Below are 16,171 nucleotides of genomic sequence, written 5' to 3'. Positions count from 1 at the left end.
CTGCTTGGAACCTTGGTTTTTTGCAAACTTCTGCCACCTGTGTGCCCACAACGACTTCGGATCATGCGCTGATCCTGCTTCAATTTTCTGCTGACACTCCCAGGAGCAGAATTTTTTGTATGGAGAATCATTGCTTGGAAATGGCCGAGCCCAAGGAGATCATTACCAGCTGCTGGAATAGAGGGCTCAGGCACATCTCCTCTTTCGCCTCCCTCATCAACTTCAAAATGAGGCGGCTGCGGGCCGCTCTCCGGCAGTGGAGTAAAAGCAAGTCTAGCCTGCGGGTGCTGATTGACAGTAATAAGCATGTCGTCTGTTACCTCAATGTTGTGGAAGAGAAGCGACACCTATCTATCCTGGAAACTGTTCTGAGACAAGCAGCTTCAGCCAAGGCAGAGCAATTAATCCTGTGGCAGACAGCGCTTTGGTGCCGCAGGGCAAAAGTGAGGTGGTGTGTATCTGGTGATGAAAACTGCAAGTTCTTCCATGCAGCAGCCAATTGTCAAGCCCGTCGCAACAAGGTGAAAGTGATTGTCCACAATGGAGTTGAGCACCACCAAACCAGTCTAAAGCTTGGCATTGCCACTGGTTACTTTGCTGAGATTTTAGGGCAGCCAGCTCCTTCCATGCCTACCGTTGATCTCAGCTCTCTATACACGCCTCTAGATCTCTCTGGACTGATCGAGCCTTTCTCATGGGCTGAGATTGTTGAAGCTATAAACAAGGCTCCAAACAACAGAAGCCCGGGCCCATACGGTTTTACCAATGAATTCTATAAAGCCTTCAAGACTCTATTAAAGGATGATCTGCTCAGATTCTTCAGTGATCTACATAGCAACAGTGTTAATCTCGACGGCATCAACACTGCCTTCATCACCTTACTACCCAAAAAGGACACCCCTTTGGAGATGAAGGATTATAGGCCCATTTCCTTGGTTCACAGCACACCCAAACTTGCTTCCAAGGTCATGACCAATAGATTGCAACAATAGATTCCTGTCTTAATACATTCTCTGCAGTCCAGCTTTTTGAAGGGGCGCTCCATCATTGAGAATTCTGCTCTGGCTGCTGAATTAGTCCAGTGTGCTCACAAGAGGAAGTTGCCAGTCATTGCTTTGAAACTAGATTTTCACAAGGCTTTTGATAGTGTTAGCTGGGACTGCCTCCACCAAGTCTTGGATGCACGCAGTTTTCCTCAGCTCTGGAGACAGTGGGTTTCTAACTTACTTTCTACTGGTCGCTCGAGAGTCATGATCAACGGTGAGTTAGGGCCTCCCATACTTGCCAAAAGGGGCTTCCGGCAGGGCGATTCTTTGTCCCCATACCTCTTCATTCTGATAGCAGACGTGCTGCAAAGACTTTGTTGCTTACATTTCCAGGAGGGGTCCCTGCAGCACCCGTTGGGCTCTGGCAGTTTCTTTCCAGTGCTGCAGTATGCGGACGATACACTGATCATTTTCAAGGGGAATTTTGAGCAGGCCACAGTGATCAAGAACATTCTCACAGCTTTCTCGGCTTTCTCAGGTCCGACCATCAATTTTCATAAGAGCACGCTAGTGCCAATTTTATGGATGCAATTGTGGCTGTTGAGATCGCCGGGCTTTTTGGCTGCCCCCTGTCCTCCTTTCCTTGCACATACCTCGGGCTGCCTCTGTCTCTGAACAAGATCACGCACGGGTTGCTGCTGCCTGTTATACATAAGGTGGAACGCAGACTATCGGGTTGGTTGGCTACGTTCTTAACTTTGGGAGGAAGGCTCACTCTTGTCAACTCGGTGCTCGCCGGCATACCTGGTTATTTCATGTCATGCTTCCCTTGGCCTAAAGAGTCCATCGACCTGCTCGACAGCCTCCTGCGTGCTTTCCTATGGCAAGGCAAAAATAAGGTTAAAGGTGGCCAGTGCCTTGTGGCTTGGGACAAGGTCACACTAGACCGAGAGAATGCTGGTCTGGGTGTGAGGAATCTGCAAATTCACAATCAGGCAATGTTGTGCAAGTTCCTTTCCAAGATTCTGCAGACTTCTGACATACCATGCTACCAATGGTTTGCTTCACAATACCTCAAGAAGGCAATCCCGTTTGGTACTAATAACAGAGATACAGCTCTGCGGAGAGGCCTTAAGGATCATATCCCTTTGGTTCTCAATTCCTCGACATGCGCCTTGGGCTCCAGCGATCTCATATCCTTTTGGCACGACCAATGGCTTCAGGATGGCAGGCTATACCTGTTGTTCCCTATCCTATACTCCTTTGCCAGGAACCATTGTTGCTTGGTCCGATCGCAATTTTCTGATGGATCCTTGTCACGACCGGGTTTTCAATAAAATAATTATTGAGAGACCAATCCCTTTTACGGACCAGCGAGGAAGAATTCCTTCTCACTGGTAGACAATATCTTGGTCACAGAAGAAAAAATACCAGGAGTACTAAATATAATACAAGGTTGAGCAGAGACTGCCCAACAATTTATTACATGCGCGCCGCTAAAACAAAACGGCGGATAGGGCGGCAACTACTAACTCACGATAATAACGGTGGTGGAAATATCACCGCGAAGCGAGTGATATGATTCCAGAAGACTACAGCTCTTCGAGCGTCGGAGTGAGGCTCGAAAAGACTTATTGCGGGTGGCGGGAGCGTATACAATACAAGTGACCAATATCCGGGATCGCGCAGGACTGACTGGGACTCCTCTAGGCATCGGACGCGCTATCAAACTCTTCATCCAAGAGATCGCCTTCGTCAACATCTGGCCAAATCAACAAGCCAGGTGAGTACTATGAAAGTACTCGCAAGACAGTTCGGACATAAGATATAACAAATGTAAACATGAAGCATATGAACAAGTTAACTGGTGCGATTAGACATAACGGTAATAAATACTGGGTGCCAAGCGAGGGTCTGAATGACGCCTCGAGCGGAAACTGCAGAATAGTAATACTGGTGCCAAACGAGTGTCTGAAAGACTCCTCGAGCGGAAAATGCGGAATATTAATGCGGGTGCCAAACGAGTGTCTGAAAGACTCCTCGAGCGGAAAATGCGGAACAATAATGCCACAGTCGGGCGTCGGGGCGACACCACATAAAGGGCTTATAACAGAAAATAATAGACAGTGCATGCCGCAGTCGGACGTCTGAGCGACATCACATAAAGGGCTTATATTTAAAGTAAGAAACAAGTACACGCCACAGTCGGACGTCTGCGCGACGTCACATAAAGGGCTTATATCACAACTCATTAATACAATAGTTTGGGAACATAAATTATCACAGGCATGAGACAAATATAAAGTTAGTCCATCCACAGGAATAACAATAAATCTGGATTTACCACTTGAGCTTGTTCACCGGGGCAAGTTTTGTCACACAGATAGATATGGATATAATTCTTACACTGCTTGATCATGGGTACGATGATTTGGAAAGAATTGACTCTGCAGAGTTTGTACTTAACCACAGCCAACGGATTTCAGTAGTCACGGGGACTAGTTCCGTCTACGGTGTTTTGGAAGAAACACGTCTAACCAGTACACACCCAATTCAACCATCCGAAGCCAGGGATCACCCTCGGCAACTTTCAAGAAAAACCTTGAGACGGGGAGGCTACAACCTCGCGTAGCATGGGATCAAATTTCTATACGCGCGCTTTAAGGGGGTGCCCCCCCTCTCGGTCCCAACCGGAAACACCCATGCCCCCTGACCGAATGACTGGCTTTAATCCTGGGCCAAGGTACCATCATCCCGGCCTCTCTGTTTGGTGTGTACACGGAAAGAGGTTACCAACTTACTAAACCGCATCCTGGCAATGAGACATGTGGTAGCACGGAAAGGGGAAAGAACGGTAACGCGGCTCCAACCACGTTAACGTCGGAGAAAGTCGGATGTCGCAAGGCTGGCATGCTACAACAGTACCACCTTGCTGCCATTCATGTCACCACATGATTTGGCCATCTCTCATCAGAGATCATCGCAACTTTGGAACATGCGGAAAAAGATCGATAACGTGGCTCCAACCACGTTAACGTCGAAGAGAGTCGGATGACGCAAGGCTGGCATGCTACAACAGTACCACCTTGCTGCCCTTCATGTCACCACATGATTAGGCCACCTCTCATCAGAGGTCATCGCAACTTTGGAACAACCGGGTCGTTGCCTTACAAGCAACGAGGTATTTACCGACACTCATATGCCACGCACAAACTCTCACGTGAACATGTAAAACATCTGTCATATCAAATGTTCAAAACATGCTTGCCTGGTTCGGAGAAGTCGGAGTCTAGCTCGGCGAAGTTCGCGGCTCCGTCACCTCCCCCGGAACCTACGGCAATCACGAAACGGGTACTAACGTGAAAACCAACACATGCACAGAAACCTTTCCAAATATTTTTCAATTAAATCCCATAAAAAACTAGACAAAATTTGAAGATTGTCAGAAAAAGAATCACTCAAAAATACCTTTTTATTAAAAAGTTATAAAGGTTTCTGTCCAGGGACTTATCTGTAATGAAACAGAAAAGTTCCAGGGTTTTAACTGAGAAAACAGAAAACGCTTCGGCTGGGAATGCGCAAGCGCAAAGGAGAAAACGTATTCTGCCCGAAGGCGCCAACAGAAAACGGTTCGCGAATAAAAGAACAGAGGCTGACATGCGGGGTCCACATGTCAGGTTTGAAAAGCTCGCCGGCGCCCGAAGACTGCGGTGGACGCCGGCGTCGAACCACGGCGAGTTAGGAGGAACGGAGGGTACCAAGAGCTTCAGCGTCCTCTTCCGCGTCGGTGGGTGGTGGACTCGTCCAACGGGGAGCACTACGTCGACGGCGACACTTTCTCCGGCGGACGGCGGCTCGGGTGAGGATGGGGAACTCCGGTGGAGGGCTGCAAGCTTCAAAATGGAGTGCGGGTCAGAAAGAGGGATGCATGGTGAAGCTACTGGCAGGAGAATGGAGGCGGAGGAGCACACACGGGGGCGAATCGGGCTGGATCCCGTGGCGGGTCGCGGCGGCCGGAGTCGAGGAAGGAGACCTCCTCGGGGCTCTTCCAGTGGCTCGGCGTGCTCTAGGGGGAGTGCAGTGCTGGTGGGTGCTCGAGTTGAAGCTCGGGGCCTCTATTTATAGGCAGATCGACGGGGTGGCCGTGAACGGAGAATCTCCGGCGAGCGATTACGGCGGAGCAGTGGATTGGTAGGGGGTTTGAGCGGCCGGGCAGCATCAGTGGAGGTTACTGGACTCGTTTTGCAGCTAAACGGGGTCGGTCTTGGCGTAATGGCGTCGGTCCACGGTGAGGTGACCGCACGGGCTCAACGGCGGCAGAGAGCGCGCTCCGCGCCCTGCGGTTCACGACGAGAGCGGCAGCGCGTTCGGGGGAGTGGAAGGCCACGCGGCGAGCTCCGGTGGTTTGGGCGGCGCTGGGTGGCGTCGTCGGCGCCGTGTCTCCTGCTGGCGTCCGCAAAGCCGCCGCCGGCGTCGGTCACGGGGCGGCGCACCTTCTGCTGCTCGTCGCCGACGCCCGCAAGGCGCCAGGCGTTCGTGCGGTGCAGGAACAAGGGGGCGGGGACGAGGAGCAAGGCGACGCGGTGGCACTGGCGAGATCGACGTCCTCCTCTGAAGAAAACGACAGCAGCCACTGACTGAATCTCTGAACTTTCTGAACTTTGACAAAGACAGTGCACTGCAGGTGTTCGACAGAAGGTTTTGGCTATGAGATAAATTTTTCTGGGGCTGTAACTTGGTGAGATGACCACTCAATGCACCCAGAGGCTGCCTGATTTTACTTGGAATTTTTGGAGAAGGTTTGGAATGAATTTCACCAAATTTGGCAAATCTGGTCCAAACTTGCAGCAAGTGTAGTTTGAAAATTTTGAACTGAAGACCAGTGGATCTTCATGGTTCTAGGTTGAGGGTACAAAGGACCAGGGAGGAGAGTTGGTTTGGGGGCAAAAATCAAAACAGAAAATGGAGTTCCTTTGAAAATCTCCAAGAGCTAGAAGAGAAGACAGAAATTTATTTGAATAGAATTTAAATGGAAAAAAACCACATGGGGAGGTTCAACTTGCTGGATTTGATGCAGATCATGATCCAAAGGTGAGGGAAGGGTTAGGAGAGAGGATTTGCACTAAGGTCATGGCAAGAAGGAATTGTTGAAAGTGGCAAAGGACTTTCCAAAAGCCATAGTGCAAAATTTCAAGGAGGTTTTCAAAAGTTAATTTCCCAAGTGAAAAGTATTTTGTCTTGAGTCCAAATGAAAAGCAAGAACCTCCAAGATCAAAGACAGATCTTGGGTGAATCCACATAAAACTTTTTCCATAAAGAAAAAAATATTTGAGAGGGAGAGTTCTCTTGAAGAAAAATTTAAATCACCTCCCTCAAGTCAAATAAAATCTTTTGAAAAATCCAAATAAAAACTTGGGTGTCACAATCCTGGTCTGTGCAGCTACATCCAAACCTATCCCACTCTGCTGAGCATGAGCTTCTCTTAATGCAACAGCTGCTTGAGGCTGCAACCCCTAATGCTACATGACAGGATGTGCGCACTCCTTCCATGCTTGCCAAGCAAATCAGCGCAGGATATTTTTACCGTCTGCTCTCTTTTCGGGGAGTCCGTTGTGTTTTTCATCATTGGGTATGGGACGTGCTGATCCCTCTGAAGCACAAAACCTTTCTCTGGCTGGCTTTTTGGGACAGACTCAACACCAGAAATAATATGGACAAAAAACTCTGGGTGACCGTTGCTCCAAGTGCAGATTGTGATCTCTGCCCCGCTTCAGAATCAATACATCACATAGTGCTGCGTTGCCGGGCGGCGTCGGCCCTCTGGCATTGGTTGCTCCTGACCCCTTTGGCATGCAGATCGACCAACATCATAGCCTTTGTTCAACAAGCTGCCTCTCAGCTAGAGATCAACCACAAATGGAATGTATCCTTTGCTGCATGTGCTATCACCCTCTGGCATGCGCGAAATGATCGTATCTTCAATTCACGCTCGTGGACGGACTCCTGCATAAGGTTCAACGCTGCGGATCTACTACGCCTCTGGTGCCACAGAGCCACAAAGCAGCAGGACAAGGATGATCTCATGTTTTGGAGCAATTTACTAGCTGGATAGTCCTTAGTCCTTCCCCTTGTGTTGCAATCTCTACCCCCCTTATCATATTTCCTCTCTTTTTTCGTGAAGTTGCACCACGGTGTACCTCACTAGCCTCATGTTATGTTACCCAGGCTACAGCCTGTTTTGAAATATAAGGGTGCCCCGCGCCTCCTTTTATCTTCAATTTTATTTTTGAAATTTTGGTTCACAAGTTCACAAGGCAGACCAAAAAGAGCATCGTACACCACCCACCCACACCCACTACCGCCAGTCCACCGCGGTCCACGGCATCCCACGCCAGTCCCCATTCGTTCAGCCTGCTCGCCTCGTGTCCGCCGACAAAACCCTAGCCGGCCTCCGCCGCCATGGACGCCGCCGCAGGTGAAGGAGGAGGAGGAGGATTTGCGAACTACGCCGAAATCGCGGCGCACTTCAACAATCTGGCATTGGCGGTCCTGTCCGCGCAGGACCGCATCGATTCCATCGTCCCCTACCTCATCTCCCTCCTGCCCCCACCCTTCGTCCCCGCGCCCGACGCCGACGACTCCTCCAACTCCGACGACGACCACTTCTCCCTCACCTCCTCCGACTCCGAGGACGGCGTCGCCGACGACCGGCCCGCTGCCGCTCAGACGGCGCAGGACGATGACGGCCGGGACCACATCAGCCGCCTACCGGACGACCTGCTCTCCAACATCATCTCCCGCCTCCCCACCAACGAAGCCGCACGCACCATGGTCCTCTCCACCCGCTGGCGCTGCGTGTGGGCGGCGACCCCGCTCCTCGTCGACGACGCTCACCTCAGGGCCGCCGACGGGCTCTGCGAGCTCCGCGCCGTCCGCGCCGTCTCCCGCTGCGTGGCCGCTCACCCGGGCCCCGTCCTCGCCGCGCGCGTCACCCGCCTCTCCTTCGACCAGCACGAGTACGCGCTTCAGCAACTGATTGCCAACCTTGCCGCGAGGAACATCCAGGACCTCATCCTCTTCAACCGCCCCTGGCCGCTCGACCTGCCGCTCCCCGGCGATATCCTCAGCTGCGCCTCCCTCACCCGCCTCTACATCGGTCTCTGGCGATGGCGCTTCCCAGACACGACCGCCAACTCGCCTGCCTTCCCCAACCTTCAGGAGCTCGGCCTTTTCCACACCATCATCGAGGACAGGGAAGTCGATCCCTTGCTCGCGCATTGCCCCAAGCTGAAGATCCTCTCCTTTGCCATGGCGTACAGCTTCCCTTCTTGCCTCCGCATCAGGTCCCGCAGCCTCCGTATCGTGGTCGAATGGCTATGCAGCGTCGATGAAGTCATCATAGAGGATGCACCCTGCCTGGAGCGCCTGTTCTTCGAAAGCTTTGCCGACCGGAGGCCCGTCAAGATTGTCCACGCGCCCCGGCTGGAGGTGCTCGGTTTCTTAGACCTCCAGCTCCATGCGCTTGAGATTGGCGGCATTGTGATCAGGGTAACTGCGTCTTCTAACTTATGTATCTGCACTTAACATTCACTACGGTATTGTGCTACCAAACAGATTTCTCATGTTGTTTAATTTGCCTCAATGGCAGGCTGGGATGAATGTGAGAGCTAGCGCCATGCTGCCAAGTTTGAAGATACTGGCTGTCAAGGTGCAATTTTCGCATGCCACGGAGGCTAAGATGCTGCACACTCTACTCCGATGCTTTCCTCACCTTCAGACGCTTCACGTCATGGTAGTATACGCGTCATATTGATATCTGTTCATCCCTTGTATCACTCCAGTACTACTTAGTTCATCCCTTATATCATCCCATTAGTTATGGATGCAAGTTGCGACTCAAGACGGTAATATGGATGGATATCAGCTTATTCCAGTACTAGTTGTTCAATATTGATAATGTAGATATCTGTTCTGGTACTTCTAATTGTAATTTGGTGCAATTTGAGGATTGATTTGCTAAACGCTGACATTGTTTTTCTTGGCTCAGTTCCAGTCCATTGGATCCAGGTCACCTGATAGTGTTGATCGTGCTGACTTCTGGCAGTCCTTGGGCACATGCGATTGCCTTGAATCTCATCTGGAGACGCTTGTCCTCCACGGCTTCCAGGGCCTTGAATGTGAGCAGCTGTTTGTCAGTTACATACTGGAGAAGGGGAAGGTGCTTAAGACCCTGAGCGTTGTTTGTGTTGACATTGAGGATGTAGGAGTAGAGGAAGGCCCTATCTCAGGTTCTGTTGATGAGAGCAATGTGTCATCTGGTGGAAGAAGTAGCGGTGATGATGTGGTAATGGAGGGAGGCCTGATGTCAGGTTCTGTTGATGAGGGCGATATATCATCAGGTGGAAGTAGTAGCAGTGATGATGTGGTAACAGAGGGAGGTCCGATGTCAGGTTCCATTGGTGAGGCCAATGCGCCATCAGTTGGAAGCAGTGGCAATGATATGATTTATTTTTGTCCGGCCGCCTCTTGCTGGAGCTTTCAGAACGCCATTGACTTGTCAGTGGAGGATCCTTTCTGCGTGTTGTTGAGGCAGGCCCGGATCACTTATGTTGCTGCGGAATGAGACGGTGTGCTAGTTTCTGTTTTTGATGATGGTGCTTATGATGGCCGTATTTTGACACTTCTCTAGGATGTCGTAGTTACTTGTTTCTTCATCATTTTGTGGTGAACTGAGAATGTAGACTGAGCCCATCGAGGCCTGGAAGCTAGTTTCACTAGTATGTTGCACTCTTGAGTTCTCTATTAGGGAGACTAGTAGGATTCTGAACTGTGGAAGCACCCTGGCTGCATATTGTTCGAGTCTTTACTTTTGGCCTGTATAAAAGTACCTATCAGATGCACAATCTATATCAACTGATATCCTGATGTTATTCCACGTTTTTTCCATTGCTGCTAAGTTGATAACTCTGCCTAGTTCCTGGAATGCAAACTGGTTTACTAACCCGATATTATTCATCTGTGCGACGAACCATACAAATGAGGTCGTTTTTTTGCTGATTCGGAAGCTATGGTGGGAAAAATCCGCGCATTTTCAGGCTGGGTTTGGAATTTGTGGCTGCCGTTGTTTTCCAAAACTATGCTTGCATTTACATTTGTATAAGCAACAAAGACATGGTGTGCTTACCTGTTTTTTTTTAAATTTTAGTAAGTAAGTTGGTGAACATTTTAAGGTACCACGAGTGTTTGTGTGGTGCTGTCACTTGCGTGTACCCTCGAACCTATGTTAGCTCCGAAAATGAATGAAAACTGGAGTAGTTTTGATCACTCTGGCTAATCAAAGACAAGGATACAGTCCGAGTGGGAAATGCCAATTGTTAAAAAATACAGTTTGGTTGCCCAGGCACGTTGGCTACTTGCCCAGATTCTCTGCTCAGGATTCAGGCAGGAGCAGCAACATAGCTGAGCTGCATTTGCCAACGTGAAAAGACAGCCGAGGCGAGCGTTGGAACTAAGTTTCCAGTGTTGCGCCCAGTCACCGACAGCCACTGGTGGTGCCATCTTCAGGCTCGATTCGCTGTCCCCGCCGACGGCATATCAGCGTCTGTGACCACTGACCAGGTTGCGACGGTGGCGGGGATCAGGCACACGTACAGCAAGGATATTCTGCAAAAATATGCTCAAGTGATCAAAGGGGTATCCCAACTCTCATCTGGTCCGCCCCCCTAACATCTGGTAGTTCTGGTTGAAAGTTTTCAGCTTATCATAAAATTCATGCAGTGACTCATGTTTCATGCGCAGCAGTTCCACCAAGTCTGTTAGAACAAGCAGCACGAGCAGTATTATTTTACAGAACTGTTGAAACAAGCACGAGGAGTAACAAGTAAAATGATCGGGTCTTCATTTTCAGCATTACAGGACATTTCACATTTTCCAGTCGGGTGAACACAATCACCCATACATACAGCAGTTGTTTGGCATTTCTCTTCACACAAAGGGGGAACCTATGGCAACGGAGGAGGCGGCTAAGCATCACCTAGACACTTTTGAGCTTGCTATTTACGAGGTTTTCTCCATGAGCTGGATGGGCGCCAATATGTTCTGTTTGCTCGTCTCCACGATGCAACCATTCATCACCATCTCTTCGAGCATGAAGTGGACTTTCTCCAGATGGAACATGATGTCAAGCTCACACTGGCACGACCGGGCGTATCATTAGCCATAATAATTATGTGAGTGTATCTTCACAATACTGAATCATTGGGGTATTTGAGCTTACCACGTTGCCAAAGTGGCGGTCCATGGTTTCCACCAGAAGATGTATGAATTCGAGGATGGCTAACTCATTCTGTCAAAATAGATGCAACTAAGATATTGTCAGCAGACTCAAGGTAGAGATACATAGGCAGAGCTGTCATCGTTCAGTATTGTTATTATCACAGATGCGGGAGAAATAACACCAATGAAGATGATATCTTTTGATGTAATTTATTTGCACCTTTTCGTTCAAATATGCAATAGTTATCACTACCAAATCGGGCAATCAAAGGATAATTCAATAGCAATATCATGGAATTCCTGAAGAAAGATGACCCAATTCACATATCTGTGCCAATGTGCAAATCTTACACTAACAGGTGTGCAGCGATGCAGTTCAATAACCAGGATATGGCTGTCTGCTTGTTTGGAACTAAGAGAGCTAATCGTAAAATCTTGTATGATACTTTGCGTAATAAGGTGTGACTGGTTGGGGTGTATGCGCTTGGACTGCCATACTGAGTCAGTGCAAAATCTTTCGCTTTTTTTTTCATTGCTAGGTTGGGTGTAGCGATGAACAAACCAGGCTAAACTCATGCAAAAAGTTGATCAGTGGTAGGCTAAACTAATGTTGCTATCTCAAGATTGTACATTTGTATAACTAAGTGGATTAGATTAACATAAGGTTATAAAAAAATTAAGACAAATTTAAAGCCATAAAAACATATCTATTTTGCTAACATATCTTGTAAATATACATGTGGCAACAAAAACACTATAGTACTCCCAACAAAACAATATCTCTCCAAACTCAGACTTCCCACATACAGGAACCAAACAACATCTCCTAGATGACCTCATCCTGTTCAAACTCATCCTCGTTACATTTTTGCAGCCAAGCTAGAATCAGCCATCCAACTAACCACACCCTAAATGTACACTTTTGAGATAACAACCTTAGGCAAGGCAAGAAAAGACCAGTGGATGTTGAATGGTTCACTGAGATCCTAGTAGTCCACAATTTTAATCCTACCATGAATCCGAGCTACAGAAGGAAATATATTTATCTGGAAAGAGTTCACAATACATTAGTACATTTATAGTTACTTCACCTCTATTTCCATTTCAGCATCCACCCAGTTTTCATCTGAAGGTAGTGTGTCATAATTTACTTCTCATTTCATTGCAGTTAGAATTCCATTGCTGTTTTTTTTTTGTCGAGTTAGTTCTGAGTTCTGCCGACACACTAGGATCCAATCGAGTTCTACAGGCACCATATAGAACATGCCATGAGTTGAGTTCTAAGGTATCAACTTAAGGATAAAGATTGGTCATTTTTCCCTAAGCAACTTAACAATCCTAGCTTGAATATTCACGTGGGGTGATTCTTCTAGTATATCTCTCATTCCAATGATTTCATTTCCTTGGGTTCAAGGCTTCTGTGCCGAGCCCACAGCGTGACATTCCACTATAAATTTTCAAAATAAAACTGCTGCCTTAAAGATCTAAGTTTCCTACCAAAGATATTTTGAAACATAGGATGGCAAGGGCCAAGCAAGTGTCAAATTCCCACTGATATATGTTCAATAAAATACTTCTAATCATCCCCCAAAGCTTTCGACCAATACATTTGTTCATCACGAGTGTCTTAGATTTTGTTTTTGGATTAAATGTGATCTCAGGAGATGTCCGCCAATTGATAGGGCATTGAACGGATGAGATGATTCCGCATTCTAATTTTGTGGAGGAACTTTTTAGGACGTCCTTGGGGAAATGCACAATCTGGTGGCTTTAGAAGCATGTGTTCAAGCTTGCAGTAAAGGACTTGATCTTGCTCGAGAAGGAAATGAAATTATTCAGCAAGCTAGCAAATGGAACCCTGAACTAGCTGCAGCATGTGAAGTATAGAAGGCGGTTTCCAGAAACTAGAAGGCGCCTGTTTTCACAATATAAAAAAGAAGGAAATGTTTGAATGTGCTGACAATGACATAAAACATATGCTATTGGCTTGGCCATCAAGAGCTCTTGCATAAAAAGGGTGTCCAAAATATGCTGCATAAGGGCAGGGAGCAACTACATCGGACGGCAAAGGAAGCATTTAACAACACGGTGATGGGGTCCACCACTCCAATGAGGGTACAGGTAGGAGTGTAATTTCGAAGACCAAGGTTGTTATTGATTTTTCCCTGCCATTTCCCCCCGTCGTAGCAATTAGCTTCTTTAGTCAATTTGTTGGGAGTTGTCCTGTTAGTTATACTGATCTGACGGTACCTTTTGGTAGCCCGCCTAACTTAACTTGCATTATGCAGTACTTTTGTCAAGTACACAGCATATACCCATTATAATTCCTTTCAATTGGCAAGGATTGCAAATGGAGAAGAAAAAAATAACAGTAGAATCACCCATTACCCTATCACGTGCAGATTAAGTTCCGTTTAGCAAAGCCAAATGATTAGTTAGAGCCGAGCGCACAACATGTTCTCCTGAATCGACTGCGTCTAGATTCGCTGAGACTATCTAATTGGTGATGCAATAAAGAAGCTATGAAGACGGGATACAAAAGTGCTGGCGGAATCCGCACCTCATCGTTGTCGACGCCGACGAGGAAGAAGAGAGAGGCGTAGCGCCTGTAGACGACCTTGTAGTTCCGGTGCTCCACGAAAGAGCACTGCATTGGCACAGAGTTCCCGTGAGACGGGCATGAAAATCGAGGTCAACAACAGCCCATCCTGATCCAGATCCACAGGAACGTCGTTCTTGATTCGGGTTCAGGACAAAGCCAGGGTTCTTGGATCCAGGAAAAGAAGAGGGGGGCGAACTACAGGTGCTGGATTCAGCTGGCGGGAGGGGGAGCAGTACCTGCTGGTCGGTGCGGGCGAGGCACTTGCGGACGATCTCGCCCTCGAGGGCGCGGCGCTCGTCGAGGGAGAGGTGCTCGTAGTACTGCGCCAGCCGCGTCTGCCCCTGCTTGTTCACCAGCAGCACGAACCGGATCCCCATCTCTCCGCCCTCCCCTTCCGATCGCTCCCCCTTCCCCTTCCGAAGCTTCTCTGTGTTGTTCCGAGGCTTCGTCTACCTCTTTCTATCGCCTCCTCTTTTGTTTAGGTTCTTTTGTGGAAGACAGCAATCGACCGAGATTAAAGCACGTCTAAGAGTGCCCTCACATTGGTCAAACTCTCAAAATAACTGCTTTTTTTGAGGGTTAAGGCCCAAACTTGACGCCGAACAGAACTCTCAAACCTTTTAACCCTTAAAAAAATTTGAAGGCTGCACCCTCATTTCCCCACTGGACCTGCACTAATGCAAATTGAGATGCAAAACTAAAGGTGCCTGCATTTCGGTCAACACACGTACGCGGGAGGGAATTTTCCCCCAACTGCCTCCCCTCCTCCTCCACCCGACCGGGAGCCGGCGCGCTTGATTCGGCCACCACCGCCGTCCCCCGTCGTCCCGCCTCCCCGCCGCGTCGCCGCCGTCCCCCACCGCCCCACCGCGCCCCGATTTGGCTGCTGCCCCGCCGCCCCGCCGGAGCCCGTCCCCGCCGTCTGCCTCCCCGCCCCGCCCGAGCCCGTCCCCGCCGTCCGCCTCCCCGCCCCGCCCGAGCCCGTCCCCGCCGTCGCGCCGTCCGCCCACCGCCCCCCGCCTCCCGCCTCCCGTCGCCCCGCCGCCCGAGCTCGACTTCGCCTCCGCCCGAGCCCGACTCGGTAAGTCTTTTTTCCTTCTATTTTTGTTGTTTCTTTTCCGTTGTTTAATTGCTTGTTTAATTTGTTGACAATAGATGGAGATGGACATGGATTCGATGTCAGATTTTTCCGATTGGTCGTCTTCGGACGATTCGGACATCGAGGAGCTGCTACAAGACGATGACATGGAGATGATGGTCGCCATTCTCGCCGTGAAAGATCTTGAGGACCGCAAGAAGCTGCTGGATCAGAGGAAGGGGTCGCAGATAGGGCGCCTTTGCATCGAGAGGAACCGCGCACTCGGCCACGAGCAACTCATGCAAGACTACTTTGCAGAGGTACCGACATACCCACCTCGCCTCTTCCGTAGAAGGTACCGCATGCGCCGTACTTTGTTTGAGAGAATCGTCAAAGATTGCGAGGCCAACTCGCATTATTTCACGCGTCGTAGAAATGCTGACGGCGCCATGGGATTTAGTGCATACCAGAAGATATCGGCTGCAATGCGGGTGCTCGCCTATGGCATACCCGCGGACTACTGTGACGAGTATCTTCGCATTGGCCAAGATACTACCACCGAGTCCGTGCGTAGGTTTGCCAAGATGGTCATCCGGTTGTATGGTGATTGGTATCTTCGGGCTCCCAATGAGGAAGATACAAAGAGGTTGATGGAGATAAATGAAAAAAGGGGATGGCCGGGCATGCTTGGTAGTCTAGATTGCATGCACTGGAAATAGAAAAATTGCCCAAAGGCATGGCATGGAATGTATTGCGGGAAAAGCAATGATCCTACCATTGTGCTTGAGGCCGTGGCATCGCAAGACTTATGGATTTGGCATGCATATTTTGGTTTGCCGGGAACACTCAATGACATCAATGTGCTTCAAAGGTCCCCTTTATTTGCAAGACTAGCTTCAGGTGATGCTCCAACTTGCAATTACAAGGTCATGGACAATGAGTACACAATGGGATACTATCTCACCAATGGCATTTATCCTGAGTGGGCAACACTTGTCAAGTCCATTAAAGAGAAGAGAGGGATGCCCTTACCCCAAAAAGAAGCTAATTTCACGAGGGCACAAGAATCAGCCCGCAAAGACATTGAGAGAGCTTTCGGTGTTTTGCAAGCAAGATTTGCCATTGTTCGGGGTCCAGCTCGTTTTTGGGACAAGAAAACCCTTGTGAACATCATGAAGTGTTGTGTCATTCTACACAACATGATACTCGAGGATGGGAGGGGGTTAAACT

The 16,171-nt window shown here is 49.0% G+C and overlaps 2 protein-coding genes across 2 annotated transcripts; one reads left to right on the top strand and one right to left on the bottom strand.

The window, feature by feature from the left end:
• The first annotated feature begins 7,327 nt into the window (after positions 1-7,327).
• Positions 7,328-9,932, top strand: LOC123143741 (F-box/FBD/LRR-repeat protein At1g13570). The gene is made up of 3 exons (XM_044562706.1): positions 7,328-8,534; positions 8,635-8,778; positions 9,034-9,932. The coding sequence occupies exons 1-3, from the start codon at positions 7,446-7,448 to the stop codon at positions 9,607-9,609; spliced, it is 1,809 nt and encodes a 602-aa protein (XP_044418641.1). The 5' UTR covers positions 7,328-7,445; the 3' UTR covers positions 9,610-9,932.
• Positions 9,933-10,860: 928 nt separating this feature from the next.
• LOC123143742 (AP-4 complex subunit sigma) lies at positions 10,861-14,402 on the bottom strand. Its single transcript, XM_044562707.1, has 4 exons — positions 14,100-14,402; positions 13,822-13,908; positions 11,263-11,331; positions 10,861-11,177 (listed from the first exon to the last, which is right to left on the bottom strand). The coding sequence occupies exons 1-4, from the start codon at positions 14,238-14,240 to the stop codon at positions 11,043-11,045; spliced, it is 432 nt and encodes a 143-aa protein (XP_044418642.1). The 5' UTR covers positions 14,241-14,402; the 3' UTR covers positions 10,861-11,042.
• Positions 14,403-16,171: the final 1,769 nt, after the last annotated feature.

This window comes from Triticum aestivum, chromosome 6D (assembly GCF_018294505.1).
Source record: "Triticum aestivum cultivar Chinese Spring chromosome 6D, IWGSC CS RefSeq v2.1, whole genome shotgun sequence".
Taxonomy (NCBI): domain Eukaryota; kingdom Viridiplantae; phylum Streptophyta; class Magnoliopsida; order Poales; family Poaceae; genus Triticum; species Triticum aestivum.
This window is presented reverse-complemented; position numbering and strand designations above follow the sequence as displayed.

Bases quoted from the DNA above. Each gene is read 5' to 3' on its own strand.
- LOC123143741 (XM_044562706.1), top strand. From the start codon at position 7,446: ATGGACGCCGCCGCAGGTGAAGGAGGAGGAGGAGGATTTGCGAACTAC. The intron at 8,535-8,634 runs GTAACTGCGTCT...CCTCAATGGCAG, and splicing joins TTGGCGGCATTGTGATCAGG to GCTGGGATGAATGTGAGAGC. The intron at 8,779-9,033 runs GTAGTATACGCG...TTCTTGGCTCAG, and splicing joins TTCAGACGCTTCACGTCATG to TTCCAGTCCATTGGATCCAG.
- LOC123143742 (XM_044562707.1), bottom strand. From the start codon at position 14,240: ATGGGGATCCGGTTCGTGCTGCTGGTGAACAAGCAGGGGCAGACGCGG. The intron at 11,332-13,821 runs GTGCGGATTCCG...CTATTTTGACAG, and splicing joins TCGGCGTCGACAACGATGAG to AATGAGTTAGCCATCCTCGA. The intron at 11,178-11,262 runs GTAAGCTCAAAT...CGGTCGTGCCAG, and splicing joins ACCGCCACTTTGGCAACGTG to TGTGAGCTTGACATCATGTT.